This window comes from Dermochelys coriacea, chromosome 2 (genome assembly GCF_009764565.3).
Source record: "Dermochelys coriacea isolate rDerCor1 chromosome 2, rDerCor1.pri.v4, whole genome shotgun sequence".
Lineage (NCBI taxonomy): Eukaryota > Metazoa > Chordata > Testudines > Dermochelyidae > Dermochelys > Dermochelys coriacea.
The window spans coordinates 138,599,160-138,625,418 of NC_050069.1; the positions used below are offsets into that span (position 1 = coordinate 138,599,160).

General features: G+C 41.3%; 1 protein-coding gene across 1 annotated transcript in view; it reads right to left on the reverse strand.

The window, feature by feature from the left end:
- The window catches only part of TRIO (trio Rho guanine nucleotide exchange factor), a 404,237-nt gene that overhangs the window by 161,600 nt on the left and 216,378 nt on the right, over window positions 1–26,259 (reverse strand). The window contains 5 exon segments of the mRNA XM_038392902.2: window positions 2,547–2,666; window positions 8,772–8,938; window positions 9,584–9,779; window positions 19,283–19,457; window positions 20,482–20,651. Coding sequence (XP_038248830.1) covers window positions 2,547–2,666; window positions 8,772–8,938; window positions 9,584–9,779; window positions 19,283–19,457; window positions 20,482–20,651 — 828 coding nt within the window.

Here is a 26,259-nt window from a genome sequence, read left to right on the forward strand (position 1 = left end):
TGATCTCCCGGATGGGGATGCCAGCTCCCGCCCCTCCCCTGCTGTCTCCCACTCCCCCACAGCCTCAGATCGGAGCACCACCAGTGCTCTGGTTCGCTGCTCCTACCGGGCGGCGTGGCTGCGAGCTCCTGCTGCTCTGAGCGGCATGGTAAGGGGGCAGGGAGTGGGGGGTTGGATAAGGGACAGGGGATCCCAGGGGGCAGTCAGGGGACAGGGAGTGGAGGTTCTGGGGGGCAGGGGACTGGGAACGGGGGGGGGGTTGGATAGGTGTGGGAGTCCCAGGGGGCCTGTCAGGGGGCGGGGGTGTGGATAGGGGTCAGGGGGCTTGGATATGGGGTGTGGTCCCCGGGGGGGGGTCCCCAGGGGGCGGTTGGATGGGTCATGGGTTCTGAGGGGGGCAGGAAGTGGGAGGGGGCAGGGGCCAGGCTGTTTGGGGAGGCACAGGCTTGTGTACCCGTCCATCTATTCAGTTTGCAACCCCAATGTGGCCCTCGGGTCAAAAAGTTTGTCCACCCCTATTTTAAAATCTGTGACTAAACAAAGGGAGGAACAGGTTTTCTCCCAGACAGGGGGGAAAGGCAGCCTTCCACATATCTCCAACGTAAATTAAGCATTGTGGAATCAACACAACAGAAGTTCCTTTTACATATGAATCAAGAGGGAGATGGGAAGAACAGCACAAGTCTGAACACCAGGATGCATCCCGAGTCTGGGGACAAAACAGTGAGTTTTGGAAATACATAAGGGGATGCAAAAAGCCTTTTCATTTTTGCGTCCATCTCTAATGGGATGATCAAGTACAGTACCCTTTGAGCCTATGAAAGTTGATGTAAGTAAGGAAATTGCTTAGGCAATGATTGTAACTGGCTAGAATTAATTTTTAGTCACAAGAAAGAGCATTTTGTTTGTTTTATTTGTAACCTCTCCTCGCTCTTTCACTCTCACTTTTAATCACTTAATTCTTCTTTCACTAGGTTTCTTGATAATAAACATTCTTGTTTTATTAGAAAAGTATCTCAAGTGTGGGTCTTCAGCCAAATACCAGACTGTTGCGTGTTGTCTCTTTGGATGCCGCAAACTTGATAACTTCTGTGAGGGTTCAGCAAGAGGGACTGGACGCTGCAGGGGCAACTTGGATCTGGAAGGGCTGTTGGTGTCGCCCTGCAAGGGCTGGAGCCAGGTTAAGGCCACTGTGTAGTGAGCTGGCTGCTGGTTTCAGGGCTCTGAGGCAAAGCTACACAGCACAAAGGTTACAGGGCAGGCAGTGACAACTCTTACTGGTCTGGGTGAAACCCAAAGCATCACAGCTTGATTATTGGATATCAGAATTATTTTCTTCATACAAACTTTCTTGCAATCCATTTCACAGTTATGTGGAGTGAAAAAGGATAGAACAAGTATCCAGGAGGATGTGAAATGAGCCAACTAATTGATTATTTGTTAATGATAATAGTGAACATTTGGTCCCCCAGTAAAAACATACACCTGTTCGTAATCTGGAAGACCTATGTACAAGAATTTTGATTATATCCAAGTGCACTATGGTCCAGAAAATATTCAAATTAAAAATCATCATCATTTATCCCCACAAGGATATATATACCCATAGCTCAGGAGTGTTATACTCAATACCAAAGCTTTCAAGAGTGAGGACACGCACACTACAAACTGTAAACAGAGATGGGAAACAGAAAACTCCACAAAAGGGCAGAAAAACAGAAGGCATTTACTGTAACATGGAGTACTTCTGAAAACAAAAAAGCTAATCAACCACCAGAGACTTTTTAGTGTTCAGCAACAATAAAATACTGAACAAATATTTACACACTACTTCCCCCCACGTGCCAAAATAGTGCATTAAAATTTGGCTTTAATTTTTTGTCCAATTTTATACTGAAAGGATAGACAGGATTAACACTAACATACTAATAATGAAAGCTCAGTTAGAAAAGGCCTTGTAAAGATCAAATTAAAGTATTAACAAAACCTAGTAATTTACACATACAGTACACTGAAGTTATGAGACCATGTCAGGAAAACTTTTATCTTATCTATAATGATGCAATTTGTGTATATTCCCCATTTGTAACCGATCTATCATCTATTATATTAGCTTAGTCTTAAAACCTAAAAACCCATAGCATCCTACTCTAAAACGCTGTGTTTGCAATAGTCTTTTGTTTGATTAAATTTTTCTCAGCCATTTTGTAAATATACAATTTAAATATTTATATAAAGTGAACTTCCACTGCCCTTGACTTATTAAAAGCACTGCACTCACATAGAACAGAAACAGGACTGTCAGAATCCCTGCTACCCAAAACTCCCTTTTCTAGTAACTGTCCTTACCTCCCTCCATCTATTCACCCCAAATGTACACACTCATGTTAACAACCTTTTCGTTGTTGCCCAGGTGGTGCGAGATCTACCTAGAAAGTACATATGGATTTAATCTATTCCTCATGTTGCTTTATAACAATTGCCATGAACTATATCATAAGCACCCATCTTATTGGAGAATGGCATGAACACCACACTTTTTATACCTCTATAGCATGCTGGAACTGCTCATGTTCTCTTTGCAGCTGTTCTGCCTCCTGTAGGGAGCTAGCTGTGATAAGCCCTGCATTTAACATAGACTCCCCATTTCGGATCCAGCCCAGCACCTGAAACAGAACACAAGACAGCACAATTTAGAAGTTCTCCTCTGATCAGCAAGAAAGGCTCCATTTCTATTACTACGCAGAAGTAAGTTATTTGCAATTAACACTACTTAAGGAAACAAGACTTGTTCCAAAACATAATGCCCTTGACAGTGCCTGGAAAACAACACTATGTGAAGTTACAGATCTGATTTATAACAGATAACGTTAATTTAGCTGTCAGGTTTCAGATCAAGAATTTGAACTGTGAGCATAAGGCTTAGTAACTGTACGTTTATGACTATATGCACATACAAACGCTAAGATAATGACTACTGTATTTTTTTTTTTTAATTCTTGGTTGTCAAACTCAGACCTGAGCTACCTTTAAGTCATCCATTAAGCCTTGTACTGGGGAATGAAGCAGTAAGAAGAACATATTGAGGCAATCTATGGGACTTATGTTAATGCATGTTTTGGGCTACTCTCTCCTTTCTGATTTTTGAAGGCTCCTGGGTAAGTACCTCTGCACTCCCACCATGTGTGAACCCCACTGACTGACACTCACAAGAATAGAATCCTATTTGGTTCCCAGTGCAATACAAATGTGGTAGTACCCATATAAACATCAACAGTGGGTTTAAAACACAAACAAGTTGAATAAGTGGTTAGGGTGTTGCATAACCACAGTAACTCAGAGTTGGATCTCCCCATCCAGAGGAGGGAAACAGTACCAAGCCTAGTTCTCCCTCTAACAGCTCAGAAAGTTACATACAGCAAGACCTCTCTTGACACATGCATGTATATGCACTTATGTTCCGTTTATATTATATGTCACTTCCCCCCTCCCACATTGTCAAAAATGTCACCAGATTTATATGACTACCTGCCAATACCTAGTTCTACAATTAATCACTTAAAGGTGGAGTTGTCATGATATGTTGAAAACTTGTCAGGGATGGGAAACCAGAAAGGAAGTTAAGGAAATTAAACAGTCTATATCATCTCAAAGTGAAAAGGGTTAACGTAGAAAATCATGGAAATGCAGAGTTAAGGTACCTCCAACAACTACAACTCTGTTTTCATGCTCCCACCAACCTGCGTACCCTACCGTAAGGTGTCTGTACTTAGAACAAGCTTCACAGCTCCAGTAACTGACCTTTAGTGTTGCACTTTTTGCAGGTTTGGCCAGGAATATCTTAAATCAAGGTATTTTGGGGGTTCACTTATAGATTTTAACAAGTCCGCAGCTGTAGGGTATATGTAGCAAGAAGTATTATCCTAATAGGAAGAGTATATGTGGCTTATGATATCTGCAGCCCCAGAGAACCTAATTAATGTATATTTGAGAAGTTAAAATGGTGGTGAACTCCCCACCATTTGTCATAAATCAATTCGCCAGGAAGACTGGAATGAGAATTGTATAGGTCTCGAAGACAGAAAGTCAGTACTGTTGTATTGTCAAGTTAAGTGCCATGGAGGATGAATCTATTCATGTAGATGGGGCAACTGTTAGCACGCAGAGCGTAATACAGCGAAGAAATTGTGTTGGTCATACTGTCAAAGTTTAACTGCATATGGGCATCATCCCCTCTCAGTTATTAACAGTTTTCAACATCACAGTTTCTAAACAAGGTGGATAGTAATTTAGATCCACAAAGCTTTTTCCAGGTGCATTTCATATTAGATTGTCTCTCCTTTCCCCAGTTCAAGGAAACTGCTAGCTTATTCTTTCCTTTATTAATATTTCTCATCTTCTCTGAGAGGAAGGCATACGGTGGTCTCATAAGGTGCAGCGGAGCAGACCTAAGGTGCAGTTCCACTCCTTGTCATTTATAAATTTGACTTGGATAACTAACTACATTGGCCTACGATCTATTGATTTATGCTACTTTAATGGACATTAAAAAAAAAAGTAATTATTTCCTTAATTTTTTTTTAGAAAGTCTTAAGAATTCATCTGGTAAACTTTGATAGTTTGTTCTTGGTTTCTCAAGCTAGAATGTATTTCAGTCTATATTTATGAAGTATTATTATGGTATAATGTCAACACAGGAGTTTTTGAATGGCTCAGGACTGGGGGTGGGGGAGGACTCTCAAACCCTGCAGGAGCCCACTTCTAAGACTGGGACATATATTAAACCCCATAATCTCTGGTGGCCCCACTACAGATATCAGGAAGTCAATGGATATAATAATTAACACCATCAGAACAGAGATTTTAAAAAAATTTTAAATCTCAGTTAAAATTTAACAATCAACTTTCTGAAAATATCATTAGACACCAGTGCTGACACTGAGAAACAAGCAAATTTTGTAAAGGTTAAATTGAGTTTCATTAGGCAAAAACTGTTAGAAATCTTATGGAAAAATCACACTACCCTTATTTTTCAAGCCAATGTCTGATGTATGGTGCATCAATTTATCTTTCACTTCCCCCCAAAATTCTCTTCTAGCCAGACACCACACATCTCTGGACTTCAAGTCAAGCTCTTGAAGTCAAGTCAAGTCCCTACATCTGAAGCAATCTCTCTTCTTGCACACCAAGCATCCTGAGACCCCTCCAAGTTCCACCTCAAACCCCTTCTTCTATACCACTCTCCGCTGCTATTTACTCTTGCCCTATCCAACTCTATTCGGCATCTCAATTTAGCAAGCAAAGCTTTTATGTGACTTATTAAAGTCTCTGTTCCTCTTTTAGCCCTTCCACTACCTCCTCATTTTCTGTTATTGTTCTAGCTTATGGTTTTATCTACAGTAACCTTTTTTTTTTTTGGGTGGGTGGGTGAAATTACCACTGCTGTCAGAAATAAAAAGAGCTGCACCAGTGGTAGAGGTAAAGTAATTAAGGCACCAGCAGTCATAGATATTTTATCACCATGTCCATTTGTTGTGCTCAAAGCAAGGATGGACAACTCCAATCAAAATATAAGTAGCTGCAAGAGCCTTGTCTTCACAATGCTCCCACCATTGTTGCTATCACTGGTGGAGTTGAGGGACAATTCTGGCAACTAAACCCAGCACAGGCACATCTTATTTGTTTTCATTAGATGGTAAACAGCTTGAACTATCGACCCTTTTTTCTTTGGAGGGCACCATGCCACGCTACTGCTATATGTAAATGAATCATGAAAAAAAGTCAGCAGTGGCAGCAGTTTTGACAGTTAGTAGGGGAGTCAAAATCATGACTAAAATGAAAAGCTGGTTACAATCTTACCTCTGCAGAGACACTGTTTCTCCATAACGTAATGGATGCTTATGCCCAGTTAAGTTTACAGTAGTAAATTGGACAGGAAATCACAGTAATTTAACCCTGGAAACCATGTGTTCAGATCTTCCGGCAACAAAATACAAACAGAACAGTCTGAAAAGGAGGTTTACTATGTCATGTTCCTCTCAGATAGTGCAAGGGCTGTGACCTGCTGAGCTACAAAGCTTTTTCCAGTTCAGAGGAAACAGCAAGTGGTCCTGCCTCCTGGCTTAACCGCCCCCCAAAACTCATGTATTTGTATTAAGGTAATAAAAGTCAGAAGAAATAAAAGTTACTAGTCCCAAAACACTTCAAAGGGTGTTAGTAGAATTATAAGGAGACCACACAAATACAAAGTATCAGACCATGTTTTTAGATTTATACACTTTTCAGTCTCAAGATGAGAGAAGCATTTTTAGATTATATGGATAAGAAGCGATAAACTTACAAATTAAGTGTTTAACATATGCATGCACCCTCTCAGTTGTGTGTTTAAATAAGTATTTATATTAAGCACAGTTTATTAACTTATTTGAAAATGCAAATGCCTTTGAAAAATGTGACAGGTCAAGAATGACAGTATTAGAGTTAATATAAAACTCTAGACAGATAAAAATGGGTTCTTAATTGTTGATATTAAGGTATCACCTTGAGACAAGCATAATGGGGCCCTGATTTCTGTTAAGACCTACTAACCATAAGAAAGAGCACTTGCCTTGAAGAACTTACAATCTAAATATTTTTTATGGGTTGCACCCTTTCATGTGAACATTCATAAATCTGAAGGGACTTAAAAAAAAAAAACCCACACAGAAAGATGCTCTGTAAACAACCTATCTCCTGGGTGGGAATATTACTGTTTTGTGACTAGGCAGTATGAACAACACTATCTTGGGAAGTTTTTTATTTAAAATACTAGAAATGTGCTCTAGTTCTAACAGGCCTGATCCAACTGACTTTTAAGTCAGCTGAAAGATTCCCACAAACTTACTTCAAGAAGAAGAGGGGTCCAATCTCAGCAATTAACATCTATATAAGAGGCTTGTGCTAAATGCTTTCAATACTTTGGTTTTATAGTCAACTTTCAATGTCCACTTTAGCTAGGATTACTAATCACTCAGAAAAAGGACGAGTCACACAGCGTTTCCAGAATAAATCCTGAAAATACGTATTAAGCATGACACTGACATTTCTCAGCAGTATACCTCCGTCAACTACTGTAGGACATGTGATCAGCAACACATGTCAATGCAATTTTCAACTGTTCCTCCTCTCTCACTCCCTGGTCCCCCAGCTCTCATACACAAATGCAGTTGACAGGACAGCGTACGCTGCAGTAAGAATTACTATATTTATGGTTTAATCACATATGTATGCCATGGAATATGAACCAAGTACTGCATGCTATATTCTAAAATGAGATTGTTTCAACCTCACTGGAAAGGGAGGGGTAGTGCAGCTGATAACATTCTAGTTCATCAGCATTTCATAAAGAAAAGATCCTGTCTCAGCTGGTAAGTGACTCTCTACAATCAAGAATATATTGTGCAAGCTGGACATCATAACCAATTGGCACTTTCCTTTCATCCTCACAAGACAGCATGTAATAAATAACAGAAGGCTGTCTAAGCTAAATCATTGTAAAATCTCTTCCATCTCCATTCCTCTTACAGTAAAAAGTCATTTACACTCTGTAATCATTCTAAGAAGCACTGCCTATAGTGTATCAGTCTGCACACTGGCCAACTATAAACATTTAGATACTTCAAGTTACAATAAAGTAGGGTGGTCACATGTTTCACAGTTTCTTCACGCTGAGCTCCTTGCACACCAGGGGCTTCTTGCACTCCTTCATTCCCTTTCACAAAGTTCCCGGGGGGGAGGGGCACCCTCCCATCCTCCCCTTCTACTTCAGCGTTCCCTACAACCCACCTCAACCCCTTCCCACATGCCAGGGGTTCTTTATGCCCCCTGCTCTCCCCTATTCCATATGCCAGGGGCTCTGTGCACGCCCCCCATCCCAGGTTCCCCAGTCTTCCATCACTCATTTCCCTCCTGTCTGGGAGTAAGTCATTCAGGTTGCCAACATTTGAAACTCTATTTGGACAATGGGTAGAGCTCAGATGGGGACTGTCGTTATGCTGGAAGGTGCTAATAGGAGCTAGAAGATGTTCATGGTTGTCATCAACCGGTTCTTTGATCTGTGGATAATTAGAGCTGGCTGAAGCTGCTGGCTTTGTTCACCAGGTGCAAGGGCTCTGTGTGTCCCCTTTCTGCCTTCTGGATTTCCTAATTTCACCAAAATCAATAGAGTTCTGCCCACCAATGCCTAAAACCATCTCCAAAATTTTGGACTTGACTACATGCAGCATTCCAAAGTTATTGCATTACAGAAAGACAGAGATTCCATCAAGTTGAGAGAAAGGCCTCACTTCGCTCAGCCAATCTGATGTGCCCTACTGTTGTGCATTATCCCTCCTTACTGGTACGTGCTGCAAGCAAGGCACCCAAGCTGGTCACACTGCACAAGTCAGGGAAGATTTCAAAGGATTTTTTACAGTCTGCTACAGGGAAGATACAAAAATGGACTGAACAGTCTAACTGCTCTTCAGACAGCACCGTCCCCATAGCAAACAGTAACTTAACAATTAAGCTGGTATTATCTGTTTTGAGATTCGAGGGTCAAAAAAGTGTGATAGATGCTTAATTCTCAGGACAAAAACCTGCAAGAATGAGAAGGTAAAACACTTTTTTCTTACAACCTAGCTACCTTATTTGCATACGTGTGTGTGTGTGTGTGTGTGTGTGTGTGTGTGTGTGTATATATGGAACATACACACACATCTACTCACAACGCACAGAACATATTTAGCTCATACCTGTTTGACTTCAGCCTGCAGGTGGCGCAGCTGTACACACTGTTCCAAGTGTTTCCGATGCTGTTCCGCTGCTGAGTCCAGCTCCTGTTGTTTCTCATGAAGAAATTCCAGCAGATCCTGAACACGAGTTGCCATATCTACATCTCTGTCACAAAGCAGCTCCACACCTGTGGAGACCCATTAATTTGAAACATAGGTGGATCTAATTTCCAGGGGAGTTACAGTTATATACCAACCATTTTCGATTTAGTAAAATATACTTAAATCTTGAAGAATTTGATTAAGGAACTTAAACATTATTTCCAGGTGTTTTATAATAAGCAAGTGAATGCTCAACATTATCTTGGGAGAAGTCCTTAAAGTCTATAATGATATCTTGTGAAGGATTAAATGCAGCAAGATATTGCAAAGAAAATCAAGTGAAAAGGGTTAAGAAACTAAAATATGAATTGCTTTTACTTGTAAAGTTAATGCATAATTTACAGACATGACTTATCTCAAAATAAATTCCCTGTACTATTAATTCCATTCTTTTTTCTATTTACTTTCACTTCCTACAGAGTTTCCCCCCACCTCCACTTTAAACCTGAACATTTTAATTGTTAGTAGGGTCTACTTTATTAGTGATCCGCATGCTTCATCTATTTTATTTAAATGCTATGGAATTATTTTCAAGAAGCAAAATACATGTCCATTCTCCTCTCGATTGTGATTAATGGGGATTGATGCCACTTTAAGACCCCTGGTAGTATCAGCTTGGATAATCCCTCTAAAGACATTAACTGGAATAAGATGGGACAGATCCATCTTACCAGAGGCCTGCACTTCATTGACATACTGCAGCAGATCTTGTCCTTGGTGGATGACATCAAAGGTCAGGTTATTCATGGTCAGGGCTTTGTCTGCATGGTGCTGGAGTCTCTGCTCTGCTATCGTAAGATCTTCAGTGTCAAAGTCATTCATCTGCTGAGAGAGCTCATCATTCCACGATTCAAGGTCTGAAATTATCTAATATAGAGAAAGAAGAGGTTTTTATTGGGATTAATAACTACAATTTGTCCAATTTGTACTAAAGAATCAGATGACCAGGAATTCAAAAACAAGTTAGAAGAACTATGCTTTCCTCCTCCATCTGTTCTTTCCCCAGCTAACAGCTTCGTAATATCCATTTAGCAAAACATCTAAACTATAGACTAACATAACTATTACCGACTTGTACAAACACTGGGGCTGTCTGAGCAAGTTGTGGAAGTTATTAGTTTTGTGATGTAGGCCGGCAAGAAAATTCTGCTAATTCGGGAGGTAAGGAATTCCTCCTTGAGGTTAGCGCTGGCTCTGTAGGCCAACAGCAGAGCGTGCATGCGTGTGTGTGCGCGTGCGTGCATGCATGCACTTTTAATATAAATTTACAAGCACATTACTTTGTAGGCAGCAGAATTATCGTCTTTGTACCCATGGGTAAAAAAACAAATAAATTTTGGCATAATACCTCAGGTAGAAAATCTATTTGCTTATGCTAAGTGTGGTAAGAAACAGCATAGTGTGCCAGTTTAGCCTTCAGCTATGTCACTCAGGTGCATTAATAAAACGAGCCAATAACGCCTCACCTTTGTGAACAGGAACTGTCAGTTTTCTTGTGTGTGTTCCAATACCGGCTAACTGCTTAGCAAAACTCTTGTCGTAGTATATTGAGAATTTTATAAAGAAAAGCTCAAGTGCAGTAATTATATAACCTATCCAACCAATCTTGCGTTCTGAAATCTTGATTTTAAGTGTACCCAAACTTAGTTTACTTAGATTTGAAGTGAGCTGTAGCTCACGAAAGCTTATGCTCTAATAAATTTGTTAGTCTCTAAGGTGCCACAAGTACTCCTTTTCTTTTTTAGATTTACGTATCTCTTGACACAGCTCCAACATCAATTACATGGTATTTTAGCAAACAGTATTTTAGTACTTCAAATCAAATGCAAAGTCGTTTTGTTTCTTCCCAAGCGAGTGTTTTTCCATGTGTCAATTTGAAAATCAGCAGCACTCTTGTAGCTGATACCATTGAGGGGATGTTTACATGACAAGCACTAGAGCAGCACATCTACAGCACTGCAAATGTGCTGCTGTAGCATAGACACTTACTACAGTGATAGAAGGGTTTTTTCCATCATTGTAGTAAGCCCATTCCTTCAAGAGGAAGCAGCTAGTTCGACAGAAGAATTCTTCAATTGACCAAGCACTGTCTCCACCAGGGCATAGGTCGGCTTAACTAGGTCGATTTAAGTTTTGGGTGAGACCAAGCCTAAGGCATAAACAACTATCAGAAACTGCAAACAGTTAATTAAAAAAACAGGCTATTTATTCAAAGTTAGCACCATATCCCAATAGAATATCTGTAAGCCTCACTAAAAGAAAAGGAGTACCGGTGGCACCTGAGAGACTAACAAATTTATTAGAGCATAAGCTTTCGTGAGCTACAGCTCACTTCATCGGATGCATCCGATGAAGTGAGCTGTAGCTCACGAAAGCTTATGCTCTAATAAATTTGTTAGTCTCTGAGGTGCCACCGGTACTCCTTTTCTTTTTGCAAATACAGACTAACACGGCTGCTACTCTGAAACCTGTAAGCCTCACTGTTGATCAGACTGGATTACTTTCTTGTGATAGGGTAGAAATAAACAGCCATCAGACTCAAACAAACCTGTTTCAGATAGAGAAATCTCAAACACTGAATGATCTGGGGCCTATTATCTATGTTCTACTACAAAATCTTTCTGGACTTCCATATGTTTCACTGAAAATTGGTACTGACGTGGGAAAAGAATCATCAAAACGATTTGTTGGTACAACCCTATTCCTAGGGCATTGTGATTTGGGGAGCAAGATAAATGGGCACCAACAGCAGTGAGGGGAGAGAGGTAGATAACACTGAAAAACAGATAGCCCAGCTAAGAGGTGTTCATGCAGTACAATTGGTCATGCACAGGTATGCGATGTAAGCTGGGTAGTGAGAATGCAGGTCTTGGGGCTGCTGCCTAACTGGCTATGGGAAAAACTGGCACTATGATAGGGGGTTGTAACATGGTGAGGGGCTTTGACACTGATCTGCCAAGGGGTTACTCAGAACTGAAAAGTTACAAGAATACAGGAAAGCTGCACAAAAATCTTGAAGCACTATTGGTTCCCATTGGGTTTATCTGGCCATGTGGGACAAAAAGCTGATCAGAAAGGATCACAGCTTAAGCAATGGGTAGAAGGGTTATGTACTTGGATGCATTTTTTCCTCTGGTTATTTTGTGTTTTGCTTACTAGACATCATGCAAATTATGCTGTAATGTAGACATGGTTAAGAGATATGCCATATTGGGTCCCTTATGGAACGTCCACTCTCAGGATGGCCTGCGGACACGGCACACCGAGCTAGCCCAGGTATGAATGGCAGCACAAACAGTGAGCCAGGGCTTTGTTGAGTTGAGTTTCTGGAACAAATTACTAAACAATCAGTTTGTAAGTACCTCAAGGATAACAGGGTTATAAGGAATAGCTAACATAAATTTGTCAAGAACAAGTCATGCCAAACCAACCTAATTTCCTTCTTTGACAGGATTACTGGCTAAGTGGTTAGTGAGAAAGCAGTAGATGTGATAAAATTTGATTTTAGTGTGGCTTTTGACACAGTGCCACATGACATTCTTATAAACAAACTGGAGAAATGCAGTCTAGATTAAATTACTAGAAGGTGGATGCACAACTAGTAGAAAGACAATACCCGAAGAGTAGTTATCAATGGTTCGCTGTCCAACTGGGAGGGTGTATCTAGTGGCATCCTGCAGGGATCCGACATGTGTCTGGTACTATTAAACATTTTCATTAATGACAAGAATAATGGAGTTGATGGTATACTTGTCATATTTGCACATGACACGAATGATGTGAGGGGCTGTTAACACTTCAGAAGTCAGGATTAGAATTCAAACAGACCTTGAAAAATTGGTAGAATTGGTCTGAATTCAACAAGATGAAATTCAGTGAAGATAAGTGCAAAGTACTTAACTTAGAAAGGAAAAATCAAATGCACAAATACAAACTAGGCAATACGTGGGTAGGTGGTAGTACTGTTGACAAGGATCTGGGGGTTATAGTGGATCACAAAATTAATATAAGTGAACAGTGTGATGCAGTTGGAAAAAAGGCTATTATTTTAGGGTGTATTAACTGAAGTGTTGTATAAGACAAGGGATGTAAATTGTCTGCTCTCCTCGGCACTGGTGAAGCCTCGGCTGGAATACTGAGTCCAATTCTGGGTGCCACAGTTTAGTAAAGATGTGAGCAAACTGGACACAGTCCAGACGAGAGTGAGCCAATGATAAAAGGTTTACAAAACCTGGCATATATGAAAAGGTTAAAAAAACAGGACAAGTTTAGTCTCGAGAAAAGACGATATGTGTGTGTGTGCGTGTGCGTGTGTAAAATCTTCAAATATGTTAAGGGCTGTTATAAAACGAGGATAGTAATCGATTGTTCACCGTGTCCACTGAAGGTAGGACAATAAGTATTGGGCTTGATCTGCAGCAAGGGAGATTAAGTTAGATATTAGGAGAAACTGTCTAACTATAAGGATAGTTAAGATATGGAATAAACTTCCAAGGGAGACTGTGGAATCCCCATTGGACAAACACCTGTCAGGAATGGTCTAAGTGCAGGGGGCCGGTCTTGATAACATCTTGAGGTCTCTTCCAGTCCTACTTTTCTATGATTCTAAAACAGTACCCATGGATTTAAATATTGCAGAATTGTGCTATTGCTTGAGAAATCAAGCAGTTTATTTTCACTATCAAAACTAAGTAAAACAGTAAACACCACAAATGGTTAACAGAGCTTAGTGCCAACGGAGGCACAGTCAAGTTTGAGCATTACTTTCCATTTAAAAGCGGACTACTCTAAGCGCTGTAAAATACTCATGCTACCTCTGATTGGCTTGAAATTTGTTGTGCCTCATGGTGGATGCTGGGCAATATCAGTGGTCCAAATATGGGACCATTTGAGCAAAGACTTCCAAGATACAGCCTCCCCTTAACGCAGCATTTTACAAAGTGATCTAAGAGCTTGTCTATACTCTGGCACTTTACAGCGCTGCAACATTCTTGCTCAAGGATATGAAAAAAAAAACCACCCCTGAGCGCTGCAAGTTTCAATCAGCACTGATCTTACTTAGTGCAAGCACCCACTACCCTGCTGGGGAAGCAATATTGAAGTAGTTATTAACTTTAGAGTCAGGAACTTCCAATCAGGTTGTGCTAACTTGGCACAAAGATTCAAGCGTGCATGTGCAGCAAGACCAGGACTTTGTTAACAGCAAAAGGGCTTTCAGGCCATCTGTTGTCACAGCAACTGGGTGGCTCAAGATGACAAGTTATGTTTACTGAACCTGTGCAACACCCATGCATTGTGAGTTCAAGCCCCACCCTTGGCAGCTTCTAGAGAATGTGTGTTGTGCATGTTTTTTGTTCTCTGTCTACATCCAGCAAAGGCTCTTTTGGGGAGTTTTGCCCTGATACCAAAATTTCTGCTTTAACGTGCTCTAAAATCTAAATGCAAAGTCTGATTTTACTTAAGAATTGCTGTCAAGGAAGTAAGTGAAGATGAAAGACCCTAGACAATCAGGGTCTTCACCTGTTTCCTAAACAATAGAAGTGAGTATGATCAAAGGAGAGCAAGTCGCTGATCAGTTTGGTTTCCTTATGTACAGCCCCTACCCCTTACATGAGCTGCTCCTAACATTTTCATACTCTTATAAACTTTTGTGGGGCAGAAGCAGGAAGATGTGGGGAGTTTGGGGCAGCAAGGGGCTGTTGGGTAGTGGAGGGAGTGTGTTCTCTGCCTCTTTGCCAAGCTTCCCCTGTAGGGCGGTGCTTTGGCACAGCTACTGAGAAGTTAGAACACTCTAGACAGCTACTTTTCTTAGTGTAAGTGAGCATTCAAACACTGTTTGCCCCACATCCGTCCCTTCCCTCCTCTGCGCTGCTCCTCCGGCCCTGGCTGAGCCCATTCACAGCCCCATCTCTCAGGGAAACAGCTGGGGTGCCAAGAGTGAGCCAGGATTTGGGGACTCTGAGCCAGTTTCCTTGCCCACATCTGAGATGGAATCCAGGGAGCCCTGTCCCTCTGGAAGGTTCTGAGCCCCTCTCCCTGATCCCCCATATGGGAACAAGCACCCGGGGGGCTCTGCCCCTCTGGACACTTCTGAGCTTCACTCCCTGCCCGGCAGTACGAGCTGGAATCTGGGAGGCCATGACCCTCTGAGAAGGTCAGAGCCCCAACCTCTGCTGCTTTTGTGAGCTAATACTTGCAGGTCCCTGACCCTCTGGATGGGGAACTGAGAAGAGACATGCTTGGAGCAGGCACAAAGCATGGAAACTGAGGAGCTGAGCTGGAACACGGCCCACAAGAGCAGCAATCCTGGAAGGGGGTGGGGAGCCAGATAATAGGGAAGAACAGGTACTTAGATGAATGTTGCAGTTCACACAACACAGAGCTATTGATTCAGACAGTATTCATCTCTGTAGGGTGCCCTCGTTCTGCTGAGAAGTCTCACTGACATTAATGGGCCACTTCTACATGACTCCCCTACACTTGGCCTAGATGGGGGGGAAGTGGGGTGGGGGAGAGACACACTGCTTCTCCAAAAAGAAAAGGAGTACTTGTGGTGTCTTAGAGACTAACAAATTTATTAGAGCATAAGCTTTCGTGAGCTACAGCTCACTTCATCGGATACATTCATCGGATGCTGTGCTCATGAAAGCTTATGCTCTAATAAATTTGTTAGTCTCTAAGGTGCCACAAGTACTCCTTTTCTTTTTGCGAATACAGACTAACACGGCTGCTACTCTGAAAACTGCTTCTCCACTCTCCTGCCCCTTCCTGCCTCCAGCAGGTACAGGCAGCTCACAGCCCCATCACCTTCCCACATCCACTTCAACTTTGCAGGGGTCATGGAGTAGCAAGGATGGGGGTGGAGCTGGTGTGAGGGGTGTGTGGGGCTTGAAACAACAGGTATGTGAGGGTAGGGGGGTGGTAGGAGCAGTGGGCATGATGGAGGAAATGCTGGAGTACCTGGAGCAGTGGAAGGCAAGTCTGATCGCAGGGGAAGGAACATGTGGGTCAGCGCCATGAGGAGGGAGTGTTGGAACACAGCTGGGTGGAAAGGAAGGGGTCAGAGCTGTGAAGAGGGGATGCTGCAGGGCTTCAGCCAATGCATCCATCCAATCACAGGAACTGATATGGCCCCCTACCACTGTAGCATCTGAACACCTCACAATCTTTATTGTATTTCCCCTCACAACTCCCTGTAAGGCAGGTCAGTACTACTTGTTTTTTAAATAGATGGGGAATGGACATAGGGAAACTAAGTGACTTGCCCAAGGTCACAGAGGAACTCCGAGGTGGAGCAGGGACCAAGTCTTCCAAGTGCCAGATTAGTATCTGAACTACTAGACCATACTTCCTCTTGTTATGCCCCATCTCTGTCTCCACCCCTCTTTAAAAATATCCCCACTAACTCCCTACTAGCCCCTGCAGCCTCTCCTTAACCTGCAGGTCCCATGCTGATGCCAGTTTCTCTGTGGGGAGAAGGGAGAACCAGGCTATGCTGGTCAGGCTGAGAGAGGGGACATGGAGATGATGAAGGGGGAAGTGAAGGGATCAACATGCAGCCAGTGCCTTCTGTAGCCAGGGTACTCATTGCTAAGGAGCCAGAAGCAGTGGAGAGGGAAACTGGGCTATTACCCCACACTGGTAGAAAAGAGGTTAAAAGCAGCCCTAAGGAGGCAGAGCAGAAGGTGGTCAATCACAGAAGGGTTTATAGGAGCAACCAATCAGGGTTGGGCTGGCCCATATAAGAAGGGCAGCAGAACAGAGCTGTGGGAGTCACTCTGTGAAGCTTGAGAAGGGAGGAGGACTGGCTGCCTTGTAGGCGGAAGGCAGCAAGTACTCTGGGCAGAGCAGTTCTGCAGGCAGAGACCCAGAGAGCTAAAGGCAGCTCCTGGCAGGCTGCAGGGATCTTCAGACTGGGGCCCTGACACAAGGGCAAGGAGGGTGCTAGAGCCAAGGGGCTAGACCGTGGACTGCAGTTTGCCATGTAAGGAAGTGGCTGGACAGTAGACTGCAGGTTCCCCCGGAAGTGGGGGACAGAATGTGTGGCACAGCTGGAGGGCAGTGTCACTGAAGAGGACACCGCAGTCCTGGGAGTGACGTGGGTCCAGGAATAGAGATGACAGTGGGTGAGACACCACCAGAAGAGGGCGCAGCACTAATTCCACGGACAGCCAACAGGAGGCACCGCAGTGGTGAGGCATGCCCTGTCACAGAGGTGCTGTGAATTTTTTTAAACAAAGGTAATTAAATGCCAAAAACGTCATTAACAGAAAGTTAAGGCTGCCCAGTGTGCCTTGTACCCTTCCGGAAGGTGGAGCGTGGCTAAACCTGGCGAAAACCAGGAAATACAAAGTTAAGGTCCACACCACTCCTGCAACACAACTCTGACTGATTCTTTTCTGAGGATACCCCAGCACTCTGCCTTCATAGATACTACACAACACTCTGGGAACAGTGCACATGAGCACTCTAAGACAAAGAGTAACATCTTTCCTTAGCGAAGGCAAAACTCAGGTTTAAGTCAGATGTAGCAAACTGAAGCTACCTGTACTGGCCTACACTCAAACACTGAGCCTACTCCAGAGAAACCACCCTTCACTCTTTCCCTGAAGATTCCTTCTGAGACATTGCCTTCACATAACCCTCAGTAAGCCCTTGAGACCAGTGAGGTATGTCACCAGACTGCTGACAGTCCCTATGTCAGACAGACACCTTTGTGCACCTCTAATGACATGCTACCAAATTCAATGCTGAAATGAGGCATATTTGATTCCTCTATGTACACAAGCACCTCTCTACTCATCGCAGTTCTGCGGAGCTGCCCCAACAAATCGCTCCACTATTCAGATCAGAAACACCTAGCACAATGAATGTAGCTAAAATGCACGCAGGTAAATACTGGAATTCAGGTGTGTGGAGCACAATGAGAACAATGGCATGTTCTTAGTTCTCCCTCATATCTCCTTACAGCAGATACACAGATATTTAACAACAAAGTATAAAGCAGAGCAGAGAATTTCACCCATTTACTCCTGCATTGGGCCTAACAGTTTTGGTCTGACTAAAGCATCTTCCAATAAGATTCTTGATTTGAAGACAAAGAGGCTGAGAAACCACCACATCTCAATAGTTTGTTAACCTTTCCACCACCTTTCTAACCATTTCTTGTGGCTATTGCCAGCTCCATGGGGCAGAGTTAAGGTTGCATTGTGGAGGTCGGGGGAAGGGATAGCTCAGTGGTTTGAGCATTAGCCTGCTAAACCCAGGGTTGTGAGTTCAATCCTTGAGGGGGCCATTTAGGAATCTGGGGCAAAAAAAAAATTGGGGATTGATCCTGCTTTGAGCAGGCAGTTGGACTAATTGACCTCCTGAGGTCCCTTCCAACCCTGATATTCTATGAACCTTAACTCTTAATTCTTTGTTTTCACAGGTTTAAATTTGGCCACTCTCCACATTCAGGCACCACTGGTCAGCCTTAATTCTGCATTAAGTTTCTGAGAATTTTTGAGTGCATTTATAGTATCAAACAGCAGTTTAGGGCTTGGGTTGTTTTGTTTTTTTAAAGGATACATGATTAACCCAGCAGCATCTTTGAAAGGCCATCTTACTAACATACAGGGAATCTAGAGTCTTCTGTGGATTAATTTTATACGTAAAGTTACTTAAAGTATGTATAGTCAAAAAGCATTCATACCAATAGCAAGTATTTTCTTCCAAGTGTTGGCCAGTCCACAAGCTGCTTGCAAGTTTGCGCAGGTTTTGCAGTACAACTGAATGGGTGGGTTTTGTTATTTTAAATGCTATGGAAAAGTGGCTGGGGTTTTTTTTTTTTTTTTTTGTTTTAGCTGCAGCAGCTATGGCTTTCCAAGAGCAGCAAAAACACAGCCATTCAGAAGTACCCTTGAGGTTTAATATATCTGCAACTGAGAGTCTGCTGTGCAGAAGAGGAAGAAAGGATGGTTATAACTACTAATGAATAGCACTGATGTAGTGTTTTTTCATACTCAAAGCTCTTTACAAAGATTTCATCCTCAACACCCCTGTGAAAAAGTCAATTTGATAGCTTAACGCCCCATTTTACACACGGATTAACTGTAGCAGCAAGATTAAGTAATTTGCCAATGGCCACAGAGTGCGTTTATCAGAGCTCAGATTAGAATGAAGGGGTCTTCGGCTTCCAGTGCTACACTCAAGCCATGCCACTCCCATAGTTTAGAGGAAAGCAAATCCATCAGACCTTTCAGGTAAGAACTAAACCAGTGAAATCATTATTTGCATGTGTCTGATTCATAATATATCCTTTTTAGTATAAATCTTCCCATATGGATAAAGCAAATTTAATGAATGTTATTCACAAAACAGAGACTCACATCTATTGCATCTCTCTCAAATATGCGTAGTTGCAGGAAGAGTTCAAGCTTGATCTTGCGTTCCTGAAAAAGCTCCTCCATCTGAGACTGGGCCTCATCCAGCTGCTGCAGAACTGTCTCTATGTGATTGATGGAACTGTTGTGAGGGGTCTTGTTACTAGAAATGGCAGAATCCCTATTGAAAGTGGAAAGGAAGGAAAGGGGTATTATGAAAAAAAGCAACAGGAATTGGATTACATACAGTAAACTGTTAAATGTGCATGACAAAGCTCTTTATCTAAAACCATTAGTATGAACAACACTAGGAGGAAGCTGGCCTTGTTTCAACACAAAGTCCTTTAATAAACTATTAAAATGATGCTGTAGTAATTTAATAAAGCATCAAGATACTACATTACTTTCTTTTTCAGCCTCAGTGTTCAACATATAGGCACATTCTTGTTTAATACATGTATTCAATCTACATTTTATTTGTGTCAAAATGAAAAGTTTAACATTTAAATTTTACTCTTGAAGAGGAAATGAGAAATGATGACTACATACTTCATTGTATGCTGAATTACACGATTCAATTTTACTTGAGTATAAAGCCAAAAAAGAAAAAAAAAAATACACCACCACCACAGATGAGGTAACACCCACTTCTGCAGAATTCAGAAAGTGCCCAAGGATTTATTTAAGCTACCAGTAATGGACAAGACCACACATTCACTTTGCCTCTACAGGAAAAAAACAATCATGTCACGTGCTAACATTCAAAAGAACTTAAAGTGTCAGTTTAAAACAAGCGGTCTCTTTAGAAAGGGCTGCTGCTAGGAGTTCAGTAATCCTTAACCACTGCATGCCACACGGATGCTTCTGACTGATATCGCCCAGACTCATGTCGCATAGAGATAATTTATGGAGGCCAACTCTCCTTTATGTGAAGGTAATGTTTATGAGCCCAACTTCCTGTAAACAAAGGGTTAGATAAGATCTGCATAAAATGAAACACATCTAATCGTACTGCTCATATTTATTTTCATACAGGATAGCTTCTTATTCTCACCTTTCCCCCTACAAAAAAAAAATCAAAAGGGTAATGATCCATTATATGGGGGAAGTATATGGAGGAAGAGGCTTAAGGAGAAATATCCCCAATGCTTTAAAACAAAATGTTGAAAAAATTTAACACCAATTTCTCTTAAAAAATACATTACCTTAGTTGCTGTATAAGATCCTCTCCTTCCTTGATGACATTGACTGTAACCTGTAAAGTGGTCTGTTGCTGCTGGCCAAAGCGTTTGATCAAGTCTTGTACAGCCTCCACAGATTCTGCATAGACATCATCAAGCAGCTCTTTTTGTAACTCCTCGAGCCATGTCCACAGCTACAAGAGAAAAGAAATGAAGGCTGGTGTTAGGCAGACACTACCTTGTATGAATCTCCTTGGGAGAAGCAAACAGATGAAAAAGCCACAAGATTTGCTTCTGTTTATACAAAATTCAGTTCTCAATGTTAGAAAAAAATTGATGACCCCAAGTCAGATAGATGATGTTCTCTTGCTGGAAAAACAAGTGGAGTTTTATCCATGCTGCTATGTTACCCTCTTTCCCATTCTCCTACTATATCGTATCGGAGCTATCAGCACAGAATTCAGAGTCAGTCCCATCTGCAGCTCTGGGAGGAAAATGCTATGGTAACACTCCCTGAGAGAAGGAAGGAAGGAAGGGAGATGTATCTCAACAGCTAAATTTACACTGCTGAGTGACACACATACATAAAAGGTAGATGGCACTGAGCAGTGGTCATGAAAATCAACAATAGCAGTCAAAGGGGTACATCAAAAATAAACTGAATTCTCTACTTTTCCTAGCCTCGGTCCAGAACACAATCTCAGGTAGTGTCCTATGGAAAATATTCATCTGCTCTAATTATGTCAACTGTTTAGCTATGGTAATTATGCTGTCCACTTACTCAAATATGGAACCATACTAAATCCAGACAGAGTATATAACTTGCAATGCCAACTGGCTGAATAATTCATTACAACTAATTTATCCTATAAACTTCCACCTTTCCATCTTTGTAATTTTTCAGCAAGTATGTCTACAAGTCTTTTTGTAATTAATTTTCACAAACACACTTTAACCTGTAAATAACAAATCACTGAGTATTTACTATTGCGTAGTATTATTGTTTACTTAGTCTATGGCTATACTAGAGGGCTTACAGTGGCACAGCTGCACTAATGAAGCTGTGCCACTGTAAGCTTTCTAATGTACCTGCTCTAAGCCTATGAAAGAGAGCTCTCCCGTCAGCTTAATTACTCCAGCCCCCATGAGTGGCGGTAGCTATGTTGGCCCTACATATTGCTGTCCACACCGGTGCTTAAGTCTGCGTAAATTATGTCACTCGGGGAGGAAGTGGGACTAATTCACAGCCCTAAGCGACATAATTTATGTCAATTTAAGCTGTAGTGTAGCCATAGCCTTAGATGATGTGGTATTCTGTTCCCTGATTGGATGAGCTAAGTTGTTAAACATGAGTCTCTCTACACAAATTATCCACTAACATTTGCAGCTACTAGACATTTATTGTACAAATGACCAAAATACTGTTCAAAGAAGCCGAGAACTCACTTCTGGTGTGAATACTCCTGTGAGTATTTTTTCTTGTTAGCATATGTGACACTTCGTGTGATGCATAAAACAACTTACAAGTATCTTGTTTACCCAGATCATGACCTCTCAAATTCTTCTGTCTGAACTTCATATGTTCATGAAACCTGGTGCGTTTTTTAAATTTTATTTTATTTACTATTTCCAAAGGGAAAAATAATTCCTATTTGAGTTCCCTCAATAAAAGAATTAAAATCTTACTCCAATTATCTTTGAAGAGTTGCTTTGATATACTGTATGAACATTACCCGTGATTTTCTCTAAAACCCTGAATACGACTCTGAAGTATAATACTGTTGGAAACTGATGACATTAAGGAGCAAATTTTGCTTAATTTCAAGACCTCTCACATGCTAGTAATGCTGCAATACTTTATGCAAAATTGTTTTTATTTTTCTATTTAAGCATATATTCTAAGACACTTGCCTACAGTGTTGCTCTCAGACAAAAAACGTTCTCTAATATCCAATGAAAAATTAATTTGGCAAAATACTTGTATGAAAATAATGAAAAATTACAATTCTGGATTTTTTTTTAAAAACACAGCCCTACTAACAACTATAATTAAAAACTACAATACTCCAACAATACTGTTTTAATTTCATTATCTATGTACTGCCTTAGGTACATCTTAAAGTAACGCCAACAACCTAGTTTTCACTTAGCTGCACAGTTACTGAGACTGGGCCAAACTCATATGCCTCTGGCACATGTACAACCCTATCATTTACAATAGGAATAAGTACAAAACAGCACAGGGTGGCTCATTATCTGTTCCTTATGACTATAGTCATTTAAGGACAACACTTGTTACTCATTTAAGGAACAAAGTTCAAACTTTGGTAAACCAAACCAAATGGACCGAATGTGTAGTGGACTCCTTGAACCCAAGCAATTCAACCAACAGCGCTTACAAGGTCTTTCAGACCATAAGCAAACTTTATCCAGTCCAACAGGACACAATACAGTATTTACATGGGATAATTCTTTCCATTTTCACTTAGGAGTCCAAGTCTCATTCAAAGTAAAAGGGACTTAGGATCCTGTCACTTCTGAAAATAGGACTTTGGCACTTTTGAAAACTTTGCTCAGGTTCTATTCCTAAAATAAACAGCCTAACCCAATAGTCCTACATGTAAAATAATTTTTTCCCTGGAATACACCTGCCTGTGACAGTTGATTCCAATATTCTTAGTCCTTATGATAATTTTTTCCACGCTAGGTAACTTAAGAAACCTGATTTTCAGATGTGTTAGCCATGCATGAAGTGTTAAAGCTCTCTGTAGGCCATGGCACTATAAAATGTTTGGCTCCTTGCTCCCCTATGGGCCTCTGTTACCCAGCCCACTGGTCAGCTGAGGACCCCTCTAAATTTGTGTCCTAAACCATCCAAGAGTTAGCCCCCTAGCCTGTGCCTCTGAAGCACCCCAATTCTCTATTCCTACCCCACAGAGAACCATGTTTCAGAGGACACAGTTATGGGCTAAAGAGGTCCAGGCAGGGTGAGTTGAGGCTTACTAATGCTGAGCTGGCTCTGCACTGCCTGCCTGCATGCATGAACATTTCCCTTCACTGCTATGCTATGCACCAGACCTAGAGCAAACACAGAATAAGCAGAGATTTCATTCTGCAGAGCCAGCCAAGCAGCAGCCCGATCTCAAGCATAGAAATAATATGGAGACTGGCCCAACGGGGTATTGTGTCCACTGGTTTGATGCCTGGTTGCCAAAAGCAGAGCTCGTTTCTAGATGCAGCGCCAGTATGGTTTCAAACCCGGCCTCATGCCCTCAGGGTGACAGGCACTGACTGACCTATTTGCATAGTGGTTAATCCAGCCTTGAGCACTCACAGTTCAGACAAAAAAATTATGTTTGACAAATTTACATAGACAATAATGACAATACTTAATATGCAGTGTTTGTCTAGTTGTGACGAAATCTGATGTTGAAGCCACAGCAAATTAAACACTTGTGTGATCACTGAATGCTTTTATGATACATTTGCAGCAAACAAATTTTACCCAATAAATCTTTTATACGGTCTCCCGAGCCAACCTCTGAAGAGAATATTAAAGTGATTATTCCAAAAGATATTCTTGAATCCATGTAGCATACTTACTCAGTAGTTAAAATAAGACTGCTACAGATCAACATGCCATAACATTACCATCAGAGTGGGAAGCAAATATCTAACTAAGGTCTTGTTTACACTACGGGGGGAGATCCATCTAGGTTACGCAACTTCAGCTACGTGAATAAAGTAGCTGAAGTCGACATACTTAGATCTACTTACCACAGGGTCCACACTATGCTGTGTGAACTGGAGACGCTCTCCCATCAACTCCCCTTGCGCTTCTCGTTCAGGTGGGAGTACAGGAGTCGACAGGAGAGCCATCAACCGCCGATGCATCAATCGCTGCACGTTGAACCCCCCGGTAAGCCCTATGTACCACAGCAAGTTAGACAAGCCCTAACTGAGGGGTGAGTCTAGTTCACGATGAACAGGAGTGGCTGATTGCCTTGGGTACTGAGTCACAAAATAGCATTAGGTATAGTGTCATTACTTGAGACAAGCTTCTATCAAGAGGCAGGAAGTCAAGTTAGGATGGAAGGAGAGCATGCAGAAGAAACAAAACAAATACTGAAGAGAATCAAACGGTTTTTCACATGAAGGTCCTAGGAGGCTGAGTCAATCAACACAGAGGTTACTTGGCAGAGAACTACAGTTGTTTAGAGTGATAGCAAAATAATTTTCTTGTAAAACAGGTCAGGATACACAAAATGAAGCCAAATAGTAAGAACTAATTCAAATACTTCCTACTAAAATAAACATACATTTTCTCTTTGAACTGAAGAGGAAGAAGCATTTCAAAGACCTGGCACCAGGGGCACAGAACTGGGGATTAAGTATGTTTTGTGCTCTTACTTCAACCTTCATTCAGCAACAGTGAGAACTTTTTATTTTATTTTAATTCAATAGCTTTCCCTAGAAATTAGGGAATTATTGTACAAGTAGATAAGAGTACAATCTCAATACGATCCTCTTCAACTGCACTTCTCTGCTATAACGCCTTATCAGCTTTGGAGCTCACACACAAAGTTGCAACTCCTGGATCTTTGGTAGATGAACATTACACCAACTTAACATTTCTCCATACATAAATACAGTAACGTCTCAAACATCTGCTAAAACAATCCTGTATCCTGTGCAATTTCTTTCCTAAAATGTTGGGAACATATGATTAGTATTTTAGGATGGTGATTTGTATTTTTAAACAATCTTATTCACTGCAATATCCTGGCAATATAAATATTTCCATGATTGACCTAACCTCCAAGTTATTGCTGACACTGTACACCCACTGAAAGGCTGAAATTACATAAGATGCCACAGAAGAACTGCTCTTAAGTTATTTTGCGAAAGAAGAGAAAAACGACTGGTCATTAACGTATGCCATGATATTCAAGCAATTTTTCAGAACTATTTGGAATTTCTTTCCATCTCCTTGTAATTTCATTACAATTTGCATATTTTTACCTTCAAAATTAAACAACTTTTTTTAAAATATGACTGACTTCCCCGTGGTCTGGACTGAATGACACAAACGCGAATATAATACCCATTTCAAAAATTGTCAGTTTACCTTGCATGGTGTTGGCTATCAGCACAGCGCTACAGTATCTGTGCAACAGACACTGTAGAGTGTTTGTTTAAAGAGCTATTTCCACAGGAATTGTAAAGGGTTATAGAAACATTCCCATAGATCTTCTGTATTTGAAAAGGCTTCTTCTTTCAGAGCTAGTATCTGATAAGTGTCTTTTCAATTTGCAATTTTTTTAACAGGACATTGGTGACTTAGAAGCCTATGCCAAAGTAAGTTAGGCATTTCAGGAGCTTAAGTTCCATGGTCTTTCTGTGAGACTTAAAGATGATAAACATGCAAGTCCCTTTTAGAAGTGGGATTTTAAAATCTAAAAGTGCACAGTCTGATGCTACCATTGCAGAGATGAATATTTAAAGAGAGGAACGTACTATTTGACTATATTTAAGCAACTTTATTATTTCAATATTTTGTCTAAATTTTGAAAAACCTAAGTTTCAACAGGACTACATTAAGATGCACTAGGGAGTTTTTAGTGGGTCTACAAGAACAAGTTAGTGCATAACACGCTAGTGCACACTAGAATTTACACCCCTCTGGGGTGGACTAACACACTGTTCAGACAAGCCTTAAGTGTTCTTTTCACTACTTCTTCCATCATAATTTCCCCCTACCCCTCATAAATTACAGTCAAACATTTCAAAGTTTGGGACAGC